Genomic DNA, 23803 nt, shown 5'->3' with positions numbered 1-23803 from the left:
AATGTGTTGGATTCAACCCCTTCAGGCATGTCCAAACTGCGGCCCGGGGGCCAAATGCGGCCCTCGGACCAATTTTTCTTGGCCCTCAAGTTTCCAGGTGAATTGGCCTATTTTACTTTAAACAGTACTTTTTACTATATATTTCTGAAAATCTACTTTAACAAGCCCTTATCAAATATTTAATGTGTTCCATTGAGGATGTAAACATGAATAAAGGTCTAGTGGTTCAGTCTAACTTGTAATAATAACACAGATTTGAAGTATTCACTGTACTGGCGACCAGTCTATGGCCCTCAATCGGCCCTCGGCTTTGTCTGTGATTTTATATGTGGCCCTTCATGAGAAAAGTTTGGACACCCCTGAACCCCTTTCAAGACACTCAAAGTGCATTCTTTCACTCCAAGCAACAGGCAGTCATTATTTATATTAGTATATTTAATGTGTCGTATTTTTTCTTTTTTATAAAAGATACATTTGACATGACAATGGCAACTGGAGTAATGTTACATATTTTTACAAAGCAATGCAGATCAAAACAGTATTTTATCTTAAATGTTTTAAGTGCAAAATGAATGAGAGGAAAAAAATGCTTTTATATTGTCCTTTCAAAGGATACTTTCATACTGCACATGCACAGACCAAACCAATGGCCACAACAATAAATGCATATTTCTTTTACAAGTATCAAATATTCCTTAGTTTAAAACATACAAATAAAACAATTCAAATATCACAAAAATGTGGCACTGATGCATTAGACAAGGTCGGACCACTGAAGCTGTTAATATAACTTACAAATATTCAAACAAGAAGTTAGTCCATAAAAACAAGCACAATAAAAGGAAAACAAGAGTGGCATAGACATAAATTATTTGAATACATTTGAAATGAGACTATTGAAACGTATTTATACCTTGTATGAGTAAAACAGGTCAGAGCATTTTTAACTTCATCCTTACTTCATATAACATGGTTTAAAGATAATACAGCAATAAGTTGTTTACTTACTGGGCAAGTTGAAAAAATTGCATAATAAAACGATTGTCAAAAGAAAGCTAGAATAATTTGGCCAACAACAAATTCCTTAGCATCAACTAATGTATTGATAAACATCTTGATAAACATTGCAACACATATAGGCTAGCTGTTGCAGATAGATAAAAGGCAGATTCAGATTCATATTCAAAATAAATGTACAAGGATGTAAAAAATGTGTAAATAGATTTTAAATGTATAAGCTGTAAAGATGAGTTTAAATAACATAAGCTATTATTATTATTATTACAGTATACAATATGGTCATGCACTTTTTCTTGACTTAACAATAGAGAAGTAGTACCTATAGTATACAGCGTTGAAATGTAGCAATAACTATATAATTTCCTTCATTTTCAAAAAAACAGTCTGTTTACAATTCATACTCATTAGTTTCAGTGTCTTGTTATGGGCGCCATTTCGAGGACCTTTGACCATTTGAAAGGTATAATATTCTATTTTTAGTTGTTAATTACTATGGCAACAGTCCATATTTTTCACACAGAAATCCATTAACAAATAGCAGAAAAAAGTTAGTGGTAGAGGTCACTGTTGAGCCTGGAAGACATTGATTTTACTTGTGTTTTTCAAAGTCTGTCGTCTGTTGCAGAACCAAACTCGCACTACTTCTCTGTCGTAGTTTAGTTCCCGTGCGATTTCTGTAATTTCTTGACCAGTCGGGAGTGCGTTTTTCTCAAAGTAGGAGTTGAGGACTTCAATGGCCTGTGGAGTGAAACTGGTTCTGCGTTTTCTTTTTTTTGAAGGTTCGCCACCAACAAACTCCATCAGATTTTGCTGTCCTTTCTGGTTCCAGTGCTCTGCTTCAGCCAGCCACTTCTCCAGAACCGGCTTGAGTTTCTGAGCACTTTTGGGGGTAATGTCCAGCTTCTCAAACCTGTGGGAACAAAGACATTTGAAATTCAATTAAAAGCACTCATTGAATCGGTTGAAGATGATATTACAACATGTTATAGGCATGTAATGTCTATTGTATTGTCGGAATTCATGATGTGGTTGGATTAGTAGAGCCAGTAGAGAAACATTTCCATTTACTGGGTTGCTAAACCAAGGTCACTCCTGCTGATAACATTGGATTGAACCCATTGGTGGATCAAATTAACCAATCACAGGGCAACATTTTGAGGCAGAAACTCCCATGCAAACAAATACAAACATGGGGATACCAGTGCACATGCGTAAACTGCTGTTGATTCCCTTTTTGCAGATCTTGTTTTTGTTAAAAGAAAAAAAAAAAATCATACAGTGTATTTGTGAAAGGGAAATATGTCTCAGCTGGATCAGCTCCTCACATTGTGCTGCTTTGACCAATCGACAGAATACTGAAATCCACTATTACTTTAGATGAACACACCTGCATATTGCTGACTGGCTGTACGCTGGGCCCTCAGTCGCAGTCAGGGCCTGTCCCACTTGTGTCTGTGTGAGCCCTAAGGACAAGCGGCGGATCTTAAAATTCTTGGCAAACTCTCGAATTTCCTCCAGATTAATGCCCTCCTCACCACTGACTGCAGGCTGGGGTTCTGCATTGTGAAAAGAGAGAAAAAGGATAAAAATATCTACTTTTAAAATAGACCTGGTTTGGACAGTAACATAGAGTAGACATACTGTTGACGAGTTGTCCCACTTTGGCCACGTCTGCGCAGGTGATGGGCCCAGCAGAGGAGAGTGTGGGGGCAGACTTCAGAACAGAGGGAGAGGGAGCGATGACAACTGGAGACTGACTGACAGCAGTAATGGAAGCCTGCAGCAAACAGACCCACACATTATTAAAAATACATCACTTTCACCATCCATGTGGTGAAAAAGTGCACTGGTGTTTTCAGGTTGTAGAATGTGATGGCAGAAGACAGTAGGCCGTCATCCTGAATATATTATAATGGACTTTTTATATGACACATTCTAATAAATAGAATTTATATAAAACATGATAAAAAAAAAAAAAAAAATCTTACTGCATAATAAAAATAACCACTTGACTTAATGACTTAAGAAAGAATAATTGTCCAGTAGACACTGGGATGATTGATGCCCAACTCAATAAAAATGTATTATTGAAAATCAGGAAAATCAGGAAATGGTGATTGAAACCCAGGTATATGTACTGTCTTATTGTATTACACCATCAATTTTGTTTAATCTAATTATGTATTTATTTTTTGAATTCATTATATACATATTATAATATAATTTAGTTTTTTTTTAATGTATTTTCTTTTTTGTAGTGGTAAGTTAAAATATGCATTATGTAATGCCAATTATGTATGTCATAATTATTATGATGATAATAATGATGATGATTATTACTACTATTATTATTATAATAAAAGCTATTCATAGGCTTCAGGCATAAAGATTCTTCCTCATCTGAACAACATGGCTTAACATGGACAATAAACCATAGCAGGGCTCTCATAGTATTCTTTATATAGTTTACCTGGGCATTAGACTTGGACAGAAGTGAAGTCGCTGTGGTTTTGGGCTGCACTGAGGTGGAGGGGGCAACAGTGGCTGGTCCGTTTCCTACTGTGGCGATTATCTGGCCCTGATTATTGAACAGGATCTGAGGAGAGACCGTCTGCACCTGGAGCCCCTGGAGCCCCTGCAGTGGGAGGGTTGGGGTCGCTCCTGTCAGAGAGGGGTTCAACAACAACGGCAGGGTCCCTATCACCTGGGAAAGAAAAACAGTTAAGACAATAATAATGACAAGGGCTCAGAAAATTAGGGCATTGTGTCTATTTATTTATCGTATTAAAACAAACTGATGCCTCTCCTCCCACTTCCATGTATGTGCACACACAAATACACTGCCAGTACAAAAAAAAGTTGCCACCAAAAAAAATAAATAAATAAAAAACCTCACACACGCTAATATTTGGCCAGACCCCCTTTAGCTTTGATTACACGGCATTGTTTCGACTTCGCTTCTGCAATGTCACATGATTTATTTCCATCCAGTGTTGCATTCATTTTTCACCAAGATCTTGCATTGATGATGGTAGAGTCTGACGCTGCACAAACCCTTCTCCAGCACATCCCAAAGATTCTCAATGGGGTTAAGGTCTGGACTCTGTGGTGGACAATCCATGTGTGAAAATGATGTCTCATCCTCCTGAACCACTCTGTCACAATTTGAGCCCAATGAATCCTGGTATTGTCATATTGGAATATGCCCGTGTCATCAGGGAAGAAAAAATCCATTGATGGAAAACCTGGTCATTCAGTATATTCAGGTGTCAGCTGACCTCATTCTTTGAGCACAGACTGTTGCTGGACCTAGACCTGACCAACTGCAGCAACACCAACATATTTCCTTAGTTAAATCCAGGTGGCGACTTTTTTTTTGACCAGGCAGTGTAAGTGCAGTTGGGGTGTATTTTTAAAAAATAATGGATTTAACACTTACCTGCCCTTGGGCGTTGGTGATAATCTGGCTGGTGATTCCAGCCATATTAGACATGGCGTTAGTGAAGATCGGAGTGGAGGCGATGGACCCGAGGAACTGCGTCTGTGCTCCCAGTGTGGCAGCGTTAATCTAAACATAAATCCCAAGTTGTTTATTATAATTTAATGTTTTGGTTATCAAGATGATTATCCAATCAGAGAGCAGAATCTTTCATTTGGGTTGCCAGTTTCAATGCTGAAAGTGGAGTTGGCTTAAAGATAAAAGGATTCTGGCTCAATCCAAAATTGGGCAAAAATACTTCCTTCTCCTTCCTTCTTTGCCTTGACCTCTGAGAGCTACATCAAGAGGTCAACAATAAGGACCAAGGAGGAGTACGATGCAGGGACGAGAAGGAGCTATCGCTGCTTTTGGTGGATCTGAATCCTCCTAGCCAGCGCAGTAACAACAGCTGTAAAATAAAAACTGACTTTTTCCTGCACTTATAGTTTATGCAAATTTGCCATGTGCTTTTAATGTTCTGTAAAACATAAACAAATATGGCCAAAGCTGCATTAATCACATTATACTATCAAACGGGCTGATGTGGCTTTATAGTAGTTGTGCTTAATATGTTGTAATTTTGAGTATATTTATGCTTCAGCATTAATAATCTGCTGCAGTGTATAACTTGTAAATTAGTATTTGGTAACTTTCAGTTTGATCTGCACAGTGAATTGTGGGATGCCTCATAGTTCTTTACAGGTGGTTAGGAACCTGCCAAGGTTCCTATGCTAAAGGAGCTGTGAAAGGAAACATAATTACTCCCTTTTTTACTCGTTCCTAACTTCCCTGATCAATTTGGATGGTCCTTGTCATGACTGACGATTATGCACGTCCGGGTCAATAATAAGGAAAGGAGCTTCCTAGGCGCATTTAACCAATTCGAATGAGACCTCTCACTGATCTGAATCCTCACTATCTAAACCCCAGCACCTTGCAGCAAATCATTAGTTAGTGCTAGTGCAGTATATGCTGTCTATATACTGAGAATGGGAAAAAAAACTTGTTCAGTTGTGACCGTTAATACAGTTTTTTAAAATGGTAAGAGTGCAGGCTACAAACAGTTCCTTTAACAACAACAAAACATGGCAAAAGTCAAATGTGCCAGAATCTCAAAATGTACCAATGCTTGATTAAGCATGGCACAAAAATCAGCAGATTTCTTACTATGGCCGGGTTGATGGAGAGGCCGGCGGGCTGAAGAGCAGCCACAGGGATGGACTGGGAGACAGAAGAGGAGGCGGGGGGCATGGGGGCTGCTGCTGTGGAAACAGGAGTGGGTGGGACCTGGGACTGAATGGGCTGAGCGGCAGGAGAGGGCAACACCGTCTGTGCTCCGGTCTGGATCTGAGGCTGCACTGAATTCAACACTGCAGCAGCTAATGGAGGACAGAATAATAGTTAATATTTGTAATAAAGTACTTTGTAACTTTTCTGGTGGAGAACCCGCTGCATGCTTGTCTCTTTGGTGATGCTTTTCCTGGAATGTTCCACACCATGGCATTTAACTTCTCAATCTCCATGTACACAAGTAGGTGACACAACCAGGCCAAGTTACAGGTTAGATCTGTGGAGAGGCAACCCTGACCACAGAAAAAAATATTTTTGAGCAACAAAAACACCGGTAATTGAAAAACAGCAATAACATCTCTAAGGAGACAAGCAGATTGCGGACTCTCCATCAGAAAGTAAACAATAATAACCATATAGTAAATAGTTAACTTAAATCATCAATCTTGACATCCATAAGTGTTGTACCTTGGAGCCCAGTGAAGGGTAGTTTGAGTAGGTTTCCAGCTGTAGTGGCTGCAGCGAGCCCGGGGAGCGTGGCTACGTTTGTGGTGGGCAGAGTGAGCACGGCGAGGCTGCCCTGTCCACCCAGAGACCCAGCCATGTTCAAAGGGATGAGCAAAGGCTGGCCAAGGGTCCCGGCCTGAGCCATCATCCCAGTCATCAGGGTGGCCAAACTCTCCTGCGTCAGCACCTTTGAAAAGAGATGAAAAGAGTTTTAAAAATGTATTGTTCTGTGTTTTAATTTGTTTTATTGTTCTTGCATATTTCACCGCTTATCCTTTTTCAAGGTGCACTATGTAACGTTTCTAGTGAATTGACCACCTCCTTCTTTTCTTCATGGAGCTTTATTTTAGCGAAAAACATACTTGAAAATAGACATTATGGGAGTGAATCTGTTAATCAAATGAACTAGCTGCAGTTTCCTTTCTAAACTAAATAATACATAATTTTCCATCTCCAAATCGCTTCTTTTTGGCTCAGTTTACTGTGGCAAATGGTTGTACTTGGCTAATGTGCTCCTCATGGGTGGTGCGCAATGCCGTGCAAGGGGCATATATATAATTAATTATCGGTTAATTGCGCTGGTTACATGCTTACATTAACTTTATTATCAAACATAATCAAACATGGGCCTATGTAGATTAATATTGTTTTAAAATATTTTATAGGCTACAGTAATAATAACCTACATATTTTTCCTCCAAGACACATTATGTCTTAGTAAAGGATGATCAGGCCATACTCTCCATCATTGCAGTTAACCCAACCCATAGACTGAAAGGTTTGCAGTAAATTATTTTACCCATTTACCTGTGGGCAGCCTTGTACTGTGATGGGGAGTGCAGCCTGAGCTTGGGCCAGAGACACACTGATGGGGACCGAGGGGGTCAGAGTTTGAACTGCAGGAGCTGGAGTTGGCTGCTCACCCAAAACTGCAACAGACACAACACATTTATATGTTCAGATGCCATTTCGACTGACCTTTGTATGTGAGTTAATTCACCGGGAAGGGTTGGGTGATATTGACAAAAATTATTATCTTGATATTTTTTGGAGTATGCCAGTCTGAACAAGGTTATGACCTTGCACAGAAAGATGAATTTTTGCAATATTGGTTCAAACACTCATGAGAATCCATCTTCGGAGGCTCCCGCTGTTGTGATTTGGCCCAACGAACCAGTGTTTCCAAGTCAGCAGCATTGTGATTTGGGCAGAATCCAAACACTGAACAAACTTCAGCCAATTTCAGGAGAAATACAAACAATTTTGTCTGACCATTGCTTTAGAGCTGCCTGATTTAGATATAGGCAAGGCAAGGCAAGTTTATTTGTATAGCACAATTCGTACACAAGGTAATTCAAAGTGCTTTACAGAATAAGAAAGACATTAAAATCACACAAATCAAAACATAAATAATCACAAATAATCATCATAAAATTTACATTAAAAGAGAAGAGTGCAGAATAAAAACCTTTCAGTCGTATGCACAGCTAAACAGAACCGTTTTGAGCCTGGATTTAAACATTGTCAAAGTAGAGGCCTGTCTCACATCTTCTCTGTTCTCTGTTCCAAGTTTTAGCTGCATAAAACTTAAACGCTGATTTCCCATGTTTAATCCTGACTCTGGGCACCAGCAGGAGGCCGGTCCCTGAGGTCCTCAAATTGCGAGATGGTTCATATGGCACTAACATGTCGGAGATATACTTTGGACCTAGGCCATGGAGAGACTTATACACAAGCAGAGCTGCTTTAAAGTCTATTCTTTGAGCTACAGGAAGCTAGTGCAGAGACCTAAGCACAGGACTTATGTGCTCGTACTTCCTGGTTCTAGTCAGGACCCGAGCAGCAGCGTTCTGGATGTACTGCAGCTGTGTTAAGGCTCGTTTGGAGAGGCCAGTGAGCAGGCCGTTACAGTAGTCTAACCTACTGGAGACAAATGCATGGATAAGTCTCTCTAAGTCTGGCTTTGACAGTATACCTTTGATTTTTGCCATGTTTTTAGGTGGTAAAAAGCTGCAGATGTTATTGATTTGATGTGGCTGTTAAAGTTCAAGTCTGAGTCCATTGTTACCCCTAGATTTCTAGCCTGATTTGAAGGTTTTAGAAGGAAAGATTGGAGGTGACTGCTGACATGTTCTCTTTGTTTCTGTGGGCCAAAGACTATGACTTTAGTCTTGTCTGAGTTTAGCAGAAGAAAGTTGTTTTGTATCCACACACTGATGAGTGAATCCACTGGTCCATATTCACCTGCTGCCAGTGAGATATAGATCTGAGTGTCATCTGCATAGTTGTGGTAAGACACATTATTGCTGCGTATTAACTGGCCTAACGGCAGCATGTAGAGATTGAACAGTAGGGGTCCCAGGATTGAACCCTAGGGCACCCCACAGGACAGGGACATTTTATCTGAGATACATTTTCCAATTTCAACAAAGTACTCCCTGTTTTCTAAATAGGACTTGAACCAGTTTAGTGCCGTACCAGAGATGCCCACCCAGTCCCCTAGTCTCTGTAAGAGGATCCCATGATCCACAGTGTCAAAGGCAGCACTCAGATCTAACAGGATCAAGACTGAGACTTTGCCTGCATAAGTGTTCAGGTGGATGTCATTTGTCACCTTGATAAGAGCAGTCTCAGTGCTGTGGTGGGGTCTAAAACCTGATTGGAAGACATCAAAGGAGTTGATTCCACTAGAATTGTATTACCTGTGTTTTTGTCGAGCCATGTTTCCGTTAAAAACATAAAGTCAAGACTAAAAGAAGAAATAAAGTCATTAATTAAAAAGGACTTGTTACATAAAGATCTGCCATTGAGCACAGCAAGTTTCAGATTAGTTTCAGTAGGACTGGATGTTATCATCTTACAGGGGATGTGAACTAAATGTCTCTGATTGGACAGTCTAACTGTCCTTCTGTTAATCAGTCTACGTGGTGTAACTGTAGATATAGATATAGCTCCATCACAGGGCCTCAGCATGATATTATTTTTATCATGACTGTATGTCCTGAGACAGCAGAGGCCCTGTGTGTCCTAGCTCTTGTTGATAACAGCTCTGGGGGAAGGCAGGGAAGGGCGAGGAGGGGGGAGTTTGGGTGAGGGATCAGGTGAGAGAGCAGGGGGGAGTTTGGGTGAGGGTGAGGGACCAGGTGAGGGCCGAGGAGGCGGAGCAGGGGGGAGTTTGGGTGAAAGACGAGGGGGGATAGGTAGGTACGGGGAAGAGTTCAGCATAGTTGATGCCAGAACTCTCGATCGCTCTATATTAGGTGTGAGGGGAGCCATCTTAATTCCTGAACTGATGAGACTTTCTAGATGGTCGGGAAGGGCCATAGGTGAAGGTGGGGAGGAAAAGGAGAGTGAGGAGTCCCTAGAGGGAGTAGATGTAGCAAAGGGGACCCAGGGTTGGTCTGTGGGCAGGGGAGGTGATGTGGGTGCTGCTGCGACTGAAACCTCTGCTGGGGCTGTCACAGACAGGTTCAAGGCCCTGAGGGAAGTGACGCTGGAGATGCATCTTTCACTTTTGAAGGTGGTGGTGATGCTGATTTGTTCTCTTGGGGAGGTGGTGGTGCTGCTGAATCCTTCGCTGGGGGAGATGGTTGTGCTGCTAGTGGTGACTCCTTCGCTGGGGGAGGTGGTGGTTGTAGTTGTGGTGCTGCTGGTGGTGCTGACACATTGGCTCGGTCTCTGGTTGGTGCAGCAGGAATGCTTCTCTCATTTCTCTTTTCTCTCACTGGCCCAGGACCCTGTCCAGGCCGGTTTCTTGGAGCGTGGAGGAGGTTACCCGTCAACACTCTTACTCCACCTCTGCTCAGGTGCGGACCATTTCCCTTGAACAGGTCCTCTCGTTTCCAGAAAAGATCAAAGTTCTCAATGTAGTGCAGTCCTCTGGCTGCGCATTCGTTGAACAGCCATGTGTTCAGCTGAAGCAGCCGGGTAAATTTGTTCATCTTCCTTCTGTCTATGGTAGGAAGAGGTCCACTGATGAAAGTCTTAACCTCCACTTTATCAAGCTCCTCAAATAATTCAATGAAATGCTTTTTTAAGATTTCAGTCTGATTCATTCTGGTGTCAACTGCACCCACGTGCACAATCAGCTGTTTAGTTCCTTGGTATGTTGACAAAACTTTTGGGATGAGTTTTGTAATATCAGACAGTGTGACTGGGGTACGAGCAAGTTTGGATTCCTCTGTGAGTCACATCTGATAGCCCCGTCTCCTAGCAGCAGCGTATCTCTGACCTTGACGTTTGGCACAGACCGCCTGTCTGCCGCCGCTCTTTTGCCAACTTCATTGCTCTTGTTTTGCGACAAAAATACATTTTCTGTTTGTATATTAACATCAACATCAGTCTGTGACAGTGGTAAAAATCTGTTTGTAAGCTGTATTTTGGATGATGTAACTATATTAGCATTGTCTTTTGGAAAAGCCACCGTATCACTCATTTTTAAGTTGAAAGTAGCAGTTTTTTCACTCTCTTCTCTGAAAGTAACTGTAGGCTGCTTACCACTGGAAGTCACAGGGAGCATTCGGTGAAGTCCTTTTTCAGATTCTAAAACAAATATCGGTGCTTGTAGCTCAATAATTTGTTGTTGATAGTTCTGACAGCGTTCGCAGAAACAATTCCTTTTGTTTCTTCCCAAGGACATGTTGGTGGCTCGTCAAAAATTTTGTTAAAAAATGTGAAAATGGTTTAAAAATCTTGGTTTACTTAAGAGAAAATCATAACTAAACAAACTCCCAGCAATGGAAGAGGTAAAATGATTAAAAAAGCAAAGTAAGGAGGAAGCAGCAGGAGCAAGCAAGGTTTGCGTCTGCACTCTTCAGAAGCAGGAAGTAGCCATATTAAAAATATATCCATAAAAGTATTGTGATTATGATTCTATATGTGATTTATGTTTAAATAGGACTCTGTTTCAAGTTCACATTTTTGTTTGTAGAGGTTACCTACAGGATTAGCAGTTTTAGTTGTTTTTTTTACATGATAAAAGAGAAAAAATTATATTACTGTCATGACGCCCGTTGGTTCCTGTCCTCCCGTGCTCTCTACCCCTCCCCGACCTGTCTGCCCGGAGCTGGGCGGAGTTCGAGACTTCTCCCGCACACACCTGGAGTGCATCAGCGTGCTGCTGAGTACTTGAGGGCTCGGCAGACTACACTCGGTGCCAGACCGTCCGCGTGTAAACGTGAATGCTCCAGCTCAGTTTTGTATCCTGGTACCTGCTTGTATGTACTCATTTGGATTTTGTTACCCTCCAGATCCCTGCCCTTGCTCATCCCCGCTCCTGCCTCTGCGCTCCGGCTCCAGTAAAGTCACCCCTCCGTCTCGCTACCTGTCTCCTCCTGGTCTCCGGTTTGCTGCTCACCTTCGGTCTCGGACTCCGCTCTCTGGACTACGCCGGACCAGCCTGCCCCGGTCTCGCCCTGCTCTTGCCTGCACCCCGGTCCTGGTTTCCTCGTCCCCGACCTGCACTCCGCCCGCCTGGTCTGCCTCCCGCTCCGTGATTCTCTTATATGAACTAATTAAGACTGAATTTCACTGCCTTTGTAAATAAACACTGTAACCTTGCCCCGAGTCTGCACCTCTTGGTCCTTCCCGCACCCGTTACGACAATTACTTAAAAAAACACAGCCTTTGTAATTTGCCAATTGCGACCATTCAAGTGTGATTTCGATTAAGTTCTGATTAATCTTGCAGCCCTATTCTATTCCAAACCACGTGCTTTTATTGACAAATGTCAATTTTGTCAATATTGCCCACCTCTACATTATTTTATTATTTATTTTTATTAACTCACCTGCTGCCCCTGTGCCCTGATCCAGTGTCGGGCAGCTGTCTTGTTGCTCTGTGGGCCCATCTTCGCTCTTTGAGTCTCCTTTTCCATCTGGTAATGCTGAAGACTGCGGAGTGTCCACTTCTACCTCAAGCACACGAATGGTCTCATGTCCGGACATTACAATGACCTGAGCAACAACATAAATATCAAATGCAACTCAAAATATTTCCCCCTCTATTTTATAATGAGATAGGTTTGCTTAAGTTTGGATCTGCAAATGCTTAAACAATACAATCATCTGAAGGTTGACAATCTAAAAGGAAACTCTATGGGTGAGCAAAAAATTTTAATTGTAATTTTCATTAAACAAATGAGTGCTAAATCCTCAGATTAGAGCTACAGACGAAGACGAAGCTACAGATGAAGAAGAAATACAAACAGTGTTATTGTTTACTTGCATCATTTTGTAAAATATCTACACAACTCATTATTTATTTTTGTAATATTTTAACAGTGAATTTTCATAATAATTTTCATTTCAAGTTTTTCTTAAGATGTTGCTTTATCAAGAGATACACCGTTACACAGCCATATTTTTACATCTATGCAAAAGAATATGCAATATTTGTAACTTGAATAAGTAATAAATACAGAAAAAGTTAATTGAAAAGTAAAAAAAAAAAAAGTTACATTTATTTTACATCAGCCATTTTGCTGATGTGGCCCTCGGTGGAAATGTGTTTGACACCCCTAGCCTAGAATGTCCCACAGTATGGCATTAAAAATATCATGCCCTTTTTCAATTACATACAATTTCATACAAAGTGATAACATCTCCATTGAGACAAGCAGGTGGCAGACCTTCCACAAAAAATTTACATAGTGCATTTTTAATCTGCTTTAACAATAATACTGGACTGAACATGTGAAGTGAAATCAAAATGAAATATGTAATCATGAGCTTGGAGGGGGAGAGCAGCTGTCCAAAGCTGAAGAACACTTAAACGCTCACAGACAATGCAGAAAGAAGACTATGCACACTGTACCTGAGGTCTTTGGCAGGAATTTCAAAGTGCAGGATTTAAATGGCTGAAAAAAGACTTCTGCAGTCAGACAGTGAATGGCTGGAGGACAGAGAAGCCAAGCATATGTTAGGACACAATGACTCCATAAACAAAAAACAATAAATGAACTGCATGAAAGAGGGCTGGGCAATTTACTGAATTTAAATCAAACCAAGATTATTTCAAATAGTCAATTATCAGCTTGGTACATTTTAATGAAGAGGTCTGACAGCCAATCCTCCATCAGTAAAGGCATGTTCAGATTTTAGAGGAATACATTTAACTTGTTTCATAAAAGAGCACTGATAAAAGACTGTTCAGAAAAGGAGCACTATGCAACTTTTCTGGTTTGAGGAGGGGGTCTGTTAGCTGCTTGTCTGCCTGGAATGTCCATAGTATGGCATTAAACTTATCCATCTTGTATTAATTACAATTACATTAATTCTCCACAGATGTGACTAATTTGGCCAGGTCACATACTATACTCTAAGGAGATAGGTAAGTTAAATGTCATATCAATGTGGAACATTCCAGGCAAAGAAATAACATCTCCATGGAAATAAACAGGTGACTGAATCACCACCAGAAAAGTTAGAAAGTGCACCTTTAAAACTGACAGACATTTTCAGGTGTTTTTAACAAGAAAACATGCATTTAAATTGAAAATCTTGATCATTTTTGCCCAGCTGTAGCATGAATGAAACAATGACACAGCGTCAGCCCATGGACAACTTAAGCAATGCATTCATCTGTGGCTTGAATCAGAGAGGAGCATTGCTTTAAGTAATATAATGTAGAAAAGGCATTACTAAGCACAGCAGCCGTAACAAGCAAAAGGTATATCAGGAGCGTGTGACCTGATTTTGTGATATTATTAGTCGAAATGAAAGAAAACATGACAGAAGGAACATGAACAAAGTGTAGGCCCCAAGAGATGCCCAAGAAGCTATATTTGTGTGAGATAGGGGAGTAGCTAAAGTTGCAAGAAAAAGACAGAACTTTTGAAAACTCTGAGGATTTCTGTATAAAAAAAAAGAATCACAAAACAAAACAGAGGCTTAGTTCTTGTTTCCGAGCTACACTTTTTATAGCACTGCATTTGGGGCTCATTGGAAATCTGACTTCTGGTTATGTAAAGTCAAAGAATGTCTGGATATTTCTGGATATATAATTAGTTTGCTAATCGATTAATCTAGTGATTATTCCTGCAATTAACTGATTAGTTGTTTAGATTGTGAAAGGCCTGTAAATATATGATTTTTTTTTCATACATTGTATCCACGTAAAGCTGAAGTGAAACCGCTTAAGAACATCCTGGTGGAACATATTTACAGATGAAAGAATGCTTTCATCAAAAACTCAAAATTTATTTGATTAAACAAATGGATTAACTTGTTGCAGCTGTATTTCTAAGTATCTCCTAAAATGCACATGACCATAGTATAGCTGGCCTGTTAAGACAATTTCTATGTTGAGTTATGGTTTAATAATTTCTTCATTTCTTGTCCTAATAAATATCTATGTTCTGACTTGTTCTGCTTTACTTTTATCTTGCCGCTGTAAATGGCGCGAGACACTTACTTGCTCATTGACAGTGAGTGACACATCTTTGGCGGGTTGGTCCTGGGAGGCCATGGTTCTCTGTTATGACTTGATGATTTCCATGAATTCTCTGCCAAAACAATACTCAACATTATCTGTGACACAACTGGTTAATCATTCTGTTTGGTTGACATTGGCATGTGTCAGATGTGAATAAGCAAACTGATTCATCACCTGAGCCGGATATACTTTTATCCTTTGCCATTTCCAGTGATTAATTTGTAGGTAACAAGATGGAACATGCTCCCCATCCCAAACTTCAGATTATAAATAACAGCACTTCACAAGTTGAAGTTTATAAAAGGGTTCTAGAGTAAGAGATTACTCACAATCACTAACAATCAGTGCTAAGATGAGTCAAGTGCCTTGTGCGAGGACACAACAATATCCAATATCAGTGAGCAAATGAACCACTAACCTTCAGGTTAGTGGGCAATCGGCTGAGTTACTACAGACCCTGAATCTTTATTTCTTTTTTTTCTTTTTTTGACAGGGGCAGCTTTGAGTCTGATCATTTACTATGACTGTGGCAGTAATCACATTTTGGTTCATTTCTTCTCAAATCATAATCAAACGCAATGAGGACAAAATAAAAACTGTGACAGCAACTTTCCAAATGTAGACTTACACTTATCAACCTTTGTCTGGGCGCACTAAGTAGGCTACTCAAGCAGAGAGTGGCACACTCATTTGGAGAAGGCCTACATCAGCTGCAGGACCCTCAGTCTGATGTAAGGACAGAATGTAATATATGCTCAATGAAGTGCACTGGTCCCTAAAATGATCAAACTGAGAGTACATGCCTCTGCTGCAGTGCCCCTTTAGACGGAAGGATGTGTCAAAACTTGAGCAGTCCGGGCTCCCCACCCCCAGCCCGCATATGCCCAATAAAAGTGTCGCCGCCTCGGCCACTTTCGGACACACGCCGGAGACATCACGTCCGAGTGTCTGCAGACGTGCAGACCAGTGCACAGAGCGCCAATATTATGGATTTCCTTCTTCTTATCATAAATATATAAATTATGCTAATTACGAGCATTGCATATTACCCAAACTGATTCCCCTCGCCATTTCAGAGCTGTACGCGACCTGCAGCCGAGAATAGACTCTTGTTGGTAAATGTAACTTACCGCGCTACAGCCGCTCGTCTGCTGTCATCGGCCGCTTTTGGACAGCTCCTGTCACAGTTTGTTTCAGTCACACATAATTAAAAATTCACCTCAGCTTCCAGACAGGCGCTGTGACTGCACACAAAAGACCTATTTGCATTGATAAGGAGCTTTGCAGCGTTAGCAGCTCCTCTGTCTAAATATTTAATGACGACGTCCTTTCTCAAACTCTTCTGACCGCGCAAAAACCTAAAGGTGACGCATAATGTTCCATTTGTGCAGAAAAGTTGGGCAAAATTGCCTCGAAATTGGCCTTTTGCACTACGTCATGAGCATAATTTATGCAAGAAAAAATCTTGCATTGAAAAATGTCTGCCTCGACTTGAGAGGTGCCATGGTTCCCTTAAAGGGGCAGCAGCACAGACACGAGCTGCACGAGCTGCACACTGCGCGCCTCCACGGAGCGCTCAACTAATAGGTTAAATGTGCGGTCCTTTGTTCAGAGTATCACAGAGCAAGAGCCAAGTTCTGTGGGCTTATTAACATTCACAGTCTATTTATTTATTTATTTCAAAGACAGAACAAAACAAGTTGCAGCATTACTTTCTATGTAGGGCTATCTGAGTGTTTAATTAGGCCTATATTGTGATCTCTATAAGGAACACACAGAAGTCTACTTATTGTCAGTTTAGACCATATAATCTAAATCAAAAACTGTATCTTATTAGGAGAAATCACAAGGAAGTGTATTGGGTGCATAGGTTGGCTCCACCAGTCCACTTATTAGACAGCATAGACATGTAAGATATAGTTTTGATCCAAATCTGATATGGATTTAATACTCCAGCCTACATCAAACAACTTATGACACACATCTCAGTCTGTAGCTATCTGATACATGTAATTTAAGCATCAATTTGAAAATCTGTATTCCTATTTCTGTATTTCTGTGTGGACTTTAGATGATCCCCTGATGTTTGCATTAAACAAGGTCAATAAATACAATAATTTAAATATAGGCTGTTAGTGTTGTAAGTTGTCTGATGTGGGCTGAAGGTTTTCCACTGCCATATCAGATCAAAACATAATTGTAGTCAGGGTAACCACTTCAATTTGTAGAAAAAGAGGGACACGATGGACATACCGGGAAAGGTAATCTCAGATAATATCTGCAATAACGCCTGATGATTTTTATTTATTTTTTTCAATCCTCACACACTAAGAGATTGAAATAGTAATAGGTACATATTGCAATCCTGAATCACAGTACACTCAAATGGTCCTGATTTGTTTGTGAGAAGAAATATACTATTATGTATGTAAATCTCACTTTTAATAATTCATGTAGTATCAATAAAAAGTGGGACATTCTTTAAGAAAAAGGGAAAAGGGACAGAGGTGTAAATGGCTGTGCAGTACACACTTTTAGTTGTAGCCTGCTGTCTCATAAGTGGACTGAAGAAGAAGTAGACCTACACCCAACACAATACAATACAATCTTGATTTTTGTTTTATGCAGTGTGTTTCTTGGTATTGTGTTCACTCTGTGCAGTGCTTTTTATTAGTAAAAGAAATGTGGTATACATATGAATTGTTGTTTGTTTTTGGGGTTTTTTTGGCCCATGTTTTTGCACCATTGTATTAACACAAAAAAAACTAAACTTAGTCATGTAGGAGTTAAATGCATTTTCACCTTGATTCACTCTCTGTCTGCATTGCTTCATTTTGACCTACAGGGGGCGCTCGCTCGCTCCGTGCAGTTACGTCACCGCTTTGACAAAAACACGAAAACAAGGAAGTGCGTGACATAAAGCAGTCGAACCGTCTGAGGCCGCACAACATACGCAGAATCCAGTTTTTACGCAGATTTCCTCCAAAACCACCACGACACGATGAACAACAAAGGTATTTGATCATTAGGCCCCGGTCTGAGCCGCGGTCATGAAGTCGATCCGTGTTTTTGTTGTTTTGGTGCAGAGATTTGAGCAGATTCCTGTGACGGAACAGAGAATACAGCGGGCTACAGATGGCTACATAACAGCACACCACTGGCGCTGTGGAAAATCACGTGAAATGACCCCAAACATAAACTGAGGATGGATGATTTCAGTCAGATTGTGATTGTCGAGTTTATTTACCCCTGTTCATGTGAAATAGTTTAATAACACGTTTATTATGGTTATAGGCAGGTTATGGACATTAGATGTACAAGGCCTCGGTGTAATAGGCTGTGTGCATGCTTTTTTTAAAAACAGAATCAGATAAAAGAGACAGTTTCACATGTACATGTGTGAAGGTAAGTGACGATAGACCGACCTGCTCTGTGAATATTCCATTACGCGTCTATTGTGTGCCACAGTTCTTTCTATTGTGACTTGGTGAGATAAAGTTAGTGTGACTCACTTGGACATTGCCCCGTTTAAGCCGAAAGAGGATAATAAAATGCAGCAGCATAAATGCTAATATCGGCCTACATGTATCAGAGCCATAGGTTACTCATCTTCTGAGCGTCTTTGGAGACCTGATGTTGTTCTTGTGTGTTCTTCACAGGTTCCTATCCACAGCAGACTGTGTACCCTCAGCAGAGCACTGCTCCTGCTTACCCTCCTGCTATGCAAATGTCTCCTCAGGCCCCTCCTTACACAGATGCTCCACCTGCATATACAGATGTAAATATTGCATTATTCTTTATGATTGTTACAACATAGATATTATAATTAACATTTAAACTTGTGTTTGCAGATATACCAGCACAGATACGTGCTTCCCCCGCAGGTGCCTGGACAGGCTCCCATGTCCTCTCCATACGCTGGAGCTCAGATGTTCATGCCTCTGCAGCAGCCCATGGGTGTGGGGCATGTGGGGCAGAATGTGCCCATGGCTTATTACCCAATAGGAGCAATGTACCCCCCTGGCTCCACTGTGATGGTGGAGGGGGGCTATGACGCGGGGGCGCGTTTCGGTGCAGGCAGCAGTGCTTCTATCCCAGTACGTACCTTCATTTGAATAACAGTGCTATACTAAACTCAATCTAATGTTTATGCTTTTGTCCCTTTAGCCTCCACCTCCCGGACACCCTCCCAATGCGGCACAGTTGGCTGCGATGCAAGGGGCTAACATGGTCATGACGCAGCGCAAGAATAACTTCTTCTTGGGTGGCTCCAATGGAGGTTACACCATCTGGTAACAGCAGCTCTGCCCCATGTCCCAGCGCCCCAGTTCTTCCTGTATCGTTTATGGTTAAGGCTGCTTGTTCATGCCACAACACTGAGTTCACATAAGGAATGTACTATAAGCCCATGTAAAAGGTACAGTACTCCACTTCACTAAAGAACAGAAATAAGGCCTGTAGAAACCAGTGTGAAGTAAAAGCAACTCCTGCATTCTGTAAATGTGATAAAATGTTTGTATATCCAATAGCATTACATGTGTTAGTACTTAGCTGCTTTATGATACAGTCTAAATGCATCTACAAAATGAAACATACACACTTAGAAAATGACTGTAATTTTTCTAATTTTAGTTTAGTGCAATACTAGCTGTGAAGTGGTAAGTGTAAGTACTAATGGGAAGTATAGATCGAATTTTTAAAAATCTGTATCATCCTTAAGTGTCAATGATGTTTGTACAAGACCCTAATTACAATAAAAATGTTGTTATCAAGTTCCATTTTAATTAACAAACTTCAATGAAAAGATTCGTGCAATATCCATAGTGGTCTACTGTACCTTGATGGGCAATTTAAATTAATGTATTCTAGTGCCAAAGAGCACCGGGGACAACCCTAATCTAAGCAAATTAGCTTTAGGAAAGACACGTTGCTAAATCTAACTAGTTTGTTGAATATATTGGAGTGGTTGGTTTAACATTATTGCTTTTCATCTTTCTATTTGATAGTCGGATACCCAGAGTTTATTTTAATTTTTTCATATAATGTTTTTTTTTTTTTTTTTTTTCTAGATAAACTGGAAATTCCAAATCCAGTTGTAATACTTATTTATTTTTAGTATTTTTGTAATTAGCTTGTATTTAATGTCAGGTAACTTTACTTTGTTGCACTTATGTCTCACTTTCCATAATCTTGTGAGTGTAGTTGGTGAATTTTTATTTGTACCAAAGACAACACACTACAAAAAGGACTTAATTCATGATGTAAGATGACTTGAATTCAGAATGTTAATCTTCAAGAGATTTTAACTATTTGGAATTTTATTTACTGAAGTTTAGAGGTTGTCAACAAGTGTGTTTTTACCAGAATAATAAAAGTTTAAAGACTTGTCTGGAATGTTATGAAGCAAGTCAAATAATTCAAGTTCAGTATAAGTAAATATACCATAGTCAAAGCGACTCAAAAATATGATTACAATTCTGATTCAAGTCATTTTAAAGGTGCACTGTGTAACATTTCTGCCACCTGCTTGTCTCCATGGAAAAGATTTTGCTTTGCCTCTAATGTTCCAGAGTATGGTATTTTAGCGATTTATCTTTTTTGTTAGCATTTATTCAATTACATGTAGCTCAAAAATACCTTGAAAATCATTCATTTTTACAGTGAGGTGGTCGCCTCTCCACAGATCTGACCTGTGGAGAGGCGACTGATGGAGCCTGGTGGTGTCATCTGCTTGTCTCTATGACGATAAATAAGTTTAAGTATCCATGGAGACGAGGAGGTTTCAGACCGTTCACCATAAAATATACAGTGTACCTTATGATGCAAAGTAGATGTTGTTATCACAATCAAAAGAAGCTCAACAGTGGCCAGTGAAATAAAATACAATTCCTTCAGTTTCCCTGCACACTTCAAAAAACATTTACAATTTGTTGAGCTCCACTAGACTCATACAATGTTTTTTTAGACCAACTTTATTACTGCTAATTGCCATAAAAGAGCTTTTTATGTAGTTTTATTCTCTTTTGGAGTTCCTTGCTTCGTACATTATAACACTGCTAAACACAGTTGTACAATCATTTTCTCCTGACATTCCCGATGCTAATTCACTTTCAACTATTCTTATCATGCATCACAAAAACAAGAAGGGGAGAGACGAGCTTTTTCTTATTTTTCCATTACTTTTTATATGTAACACTTGTGTATCGAGCCTTCGTTATAATGTTGTGCTTAGTTTAGTGAACTTGCACTGAATCTTTTATTTCACAGGTAACTGTTTTGTGCTGCTAATACTCAAAGCAACAACTTTCCATATTGTGCTGTTTAGCCAATTTAAATGTGTGCCAGAAGTAGGAATGCCATTTGCAAAGTTATTTTTTGTTAATACACATACATTTAGATTTCATGTAGTGTTAATTACATGTAACTGGGTATCCGACATTACATTAAGTTTTAAAAGCTGTGGCCTGTACAAACAATTGGTGTAAAATCAAAATAATTATCTTAAAGTGCAACATTTGGATATTTATAGGAGTTAATATGACTTGCATTCACTTTATCTATCTTGGTTTGAGATGTTTGCTGGTTTTAAGTCTAGATTTAAAAAAAAAAAGAAACCTTTCAAGATATTTGTCACACTTTTCAACCATCGTTTTTTGGCGGGGGCTTTCAGTGCAATTTTCTTACACGATTGGCAAAATTTGTCTGAAAATTACAAAAACTATCTTGCAACAAATCAAATTATCTAGGTACAATCATTAATTATATCTGTACTTGTACTTTATTAATATTCAAAATTCACATAGCCTAATTAAACTGTAAATTTTCCTTTTTGCTCTAGGTGTCAGTACTGAGTTTGGTGTTTTTTATTTCATAATTTTATACATATGTGACATTACCAGAATAGACACTCAAAAACTGGCCACTGCTTTTAAAAATATTAATTTCATCACATTTTAACTTGTATTGCTGCATAATAGTGCATTTTTTTTTCTAGCAATATAAAGTACTGTAAATTACAGCTGACCAGTAGATGCTATGCCAACCACAGCAAATGGAAAACTCTTGAAGGAGAATGAACATTTATAGTTCAGGGATTCTTTTTACAACATTTTGTAAAAAAAAAACAAACAAAAAACACACATGTACTGAAGTGATGTAATGTTCTTTGGTACTCATTTTATCTTTTAAGATTACAAAAAGGAGGAGAGTGTCACTTGAGTTTTGATGGAAAAGAGCGTAGGTGCACTTAACTTTTTATACTAAACTTAAAATTTAAAATGGTTTGGTTTAGAATAAAGGTTATTTTGAAAAAATTAGACATGTTGTATTTTCATTGCTGTTTTTTTCCATTGTATAGAACCATGTTGATGTGTAGACTGTAGAGGCCCATTTTCAGCTGTTCATATACATTTTGATATGGTAATTAAACATCTTAAACATTAATTCATATTGCAGGTGTAAGCAATAGAATGACTCATTTTTGTTTTTACAATATTATTTCACCCATTTTGGTTATGTTATTTCTATGATGTGCATGTTGATTAAAAAAGTAAACAATCTTGGGACACGGTCATAGTAACAGCCAACATATGTTAAAGCATACATTGACATTAGATGCAGAGTTGGACAATTTCAAAATTAAATATCTTGTAATCTTGTATTTGGTACTATGTAAGTTTTTGCACCAAATAACATAACATAATCTACTTTACCTAAACTATTTTCTTTTTTATTATTATCTAACCAATTTGGAATCATTGTGAAATAGCGATTCAGGGCATTTCAGTTTTGGCATAAACAGGACTAAACCAGGTCTAACCAAACCGTGTCTGCACAAGGACTAAACCAGGACTCAACAGGTCTGAAAAAGAGCTCATCTACTCAAAAAAGTTGCAAAAGAAGAGGTGAGGAAAAGAGTGTTTTGTTTTGACGTTTGTTTTGTTTTTTTTCCAAAGGTTTTGTAATGATAAAAACAGACAAATATGAAGTTACATTGTACAAAAGTTTACTGACTCCCACATGAAATATAAAATATGGAAATTGTTACTAAACTTTTCAATTTAAATCAAACCAAAAGAGAAAATACACCATCCGAAACAATCATTTTCTGTAACAAATTCATAAAAACAAAATCTAAACTGCTCAGAAGTGTGAATCTTCATTTATACAGCAAGTTAAATTGTAACTGGTTCAAATACATTTTTCTTTACACCATTGTCAACATGTTTTCCATATGCTTCACATGCTTAACATTCAACAAGATCCTATAGCATTACATCATACTGGACTTTCAAGTATGCCTCAAAACAAGTTCTTTTAAAAAAAAACACAAACCTCACATGTAAAAAGTGGCATCCTTCCATCAAATAAAATACCAAAAAGTAACTAAACTCTTGCGCTCATATGAAGTACTCCTTTTTCTCATTTTCTTTGTGACTGTGGTGGTCTTCTTCGAGGTCTTCACCCGGAGCGAGCTCGCCAGTCGTCCTGTAGGCTCCTTTGTTGTGGCAGAGATATCGATAAAGCACAAAGCCCACAACTGCTACGGTCAGCAAGATCACGAAAATGACCACTGTGGAAAAACACATTGGTTAAAAAAAGTTCACAGAAGAAAAGCAACAAAATCTAGCTTGAACATTGTTAAATTTACTAGCGGTTCTGGATGTAAATGATTTAATACATCTGGCTTTTTTAAACACTCGAAGCAGGGATTACATTTTAGTGTCGAGATTATTGTAAGAAGAAACATCATAATTTGGCCATTATTCACGATAATTGACAACAAAGCCACCGTGCAATACTTTATTTTCTTTCATCTGCATTGTTTAATAAGATCATCAATTATGTGAATAGCTCTATAAAAATCGAATTTTCTGAATGATAAAGTTAATAACAAGAGTTAAACAACATGATAAAAGAATACTTAACTTTTAGCTTTTCCAATTATTTTTTAGTTCTGATGATTATATATTGTCAATAATTTTGACATCCCTATTCCAAAGTTGTTGCAGCCAGAGATGTGGCTACTAATCTGCCCATTACTGATCACTCACACACCACAGACGCAGTGGGTAA

General features: G+C 39.2%; 2 protein-coding genes across 3 annotated transcripts; one reads left to right on the top strand and one right to left on the bottom strand.

Moving 5' to 3' along the window:
* Window positions 1–423: 423 nt before the first annotated feature.
* Window positions 424–16226, bottom strand: pou6f1 (POU class 6 homeobox 1). Of its 2 annotated transcripts, XM_055222903.1 has the most exons (12): window positions 15859–16226; window positions 14708–14796; window positions 13109–13186; window positions 12084–12249; window positions 7103–7224; window positions 6257–6482; window positions 5666–5877; window positions 4460–4588; window positions 3491–3724; window positions 2662–2797; window positions 2408–2576; window positions 1254–1930 (listed from the first exon to the last, which is right to left on the bottom strand). In XM_055222903.1, the coding sequence occupies exons 4-12, from the start codon at window positions 12238–12240 to the stop codon at window positions 1582–1584; spliced, it is 1734 nt and encodes a 577-aa protein (XP_055078878.1). In that variant the 5' UTR covers window positions 12241–12249; window positions 13109–13186; window positions 14708–14796; window positions 15859–16226; the 3' UTR covers window positions 1254–1581. The 2 variants fall into 2 exon arrangements, with proteins under 2 accessions (XP_033825524.1, XP_055078878.1); XM_033969633.2 differs by lacking the exon at window positions 13109–13186 and having other exon boundaries at window positions 424–1930.
* Window positions 16227–17614: 1388 nt separating this feature from the next.
* Window positions 17615–19500, top strand: dazap2 (DAZ associated protein 2). Its single transcript, XM_033969630.2, has 4 exons — window positions 17615–17742; window positions 18388–18506; window positions 18580–18825; window positions 18896–19500. The coding sequence occupies exons 1-4, from the start codon at window positions 17730–17732 to the stop codon at window positions 19022–19024; spliced, it is 507 nt and encodes a 168-aa protein (XP_033825521.1). The 5' UTR covers window positions 17615–17729; the 3' UTR covers window positions 19025–19500.
* Window positions 19501–23803: the final 4303 nt, after the last annotated feature.

Source organism: Periophthalmus magnuspinnatus, chromosome 7 (assembly GCF_009829125.3).
Source record: "Periophthalmus magnuspinnatus isolate fPerMag1 chromosome 7, fPerMag1.2.pri, whole genome shotgun sequence".
Lineage (NCBI taxonomy): Eukaryota > Metazoa > Chordata > Actinopteri > Gobiiformes > Gobiidae > Periophthalmus > Periophthalmus magnuspinnatus.
The sequence above is the reverse complement of the archived record's forward strand: the minus strand, read 5'-3'. Positions and strand labels throughout refer to the sequence as shown.

What these genes read in the sequence shown, in the direction of transcription:
- pou6f1 (XM_033969633.2), bottom strand. Translation starts at nt 14,761, where the DNA reads ATGGCCTCCCAGGACCAACCCGCCAAAGATGTGTCACTCACTGTCAAT. An exon ending in AGTGGGACAACTCGTCAACA is followed by an intron (nt 2,577 to 2,661) that starts GTATGTCTACTC and finishes TTCACAATGCAG; the next exon opens with AACCCCAGCCTGCAGTCAGT. An exon ending in AGCCAGTCAGCAATATGCAG is followed by an intron (nt 1,931 to 2,407) that starts GTGTGTTCATCT and finishes TTGTTCCCACAG; the next exon opens with GTTTGAGAAGCTGGACATTA.
- dazap2 (XM_033969630.2), top strand. An exon ending in CTCCACCTGCATATACAGAT is followed by an intron (nt 18,507 to 18,579) that starts GTAAATATTGCA and finishes TTGTGTTTGCAG; the next exon opens with ATATACCAGCACAGATACGT. An exon ending in GCAGCAGTGCTTCTATCCCA is followed by an intron (nt 18,826 to 18,895) that starts GTACGTACCTTC and finishes TTGTCCCTTTAG; the next exon opens with CCTCCACCTCCCGGACACCC.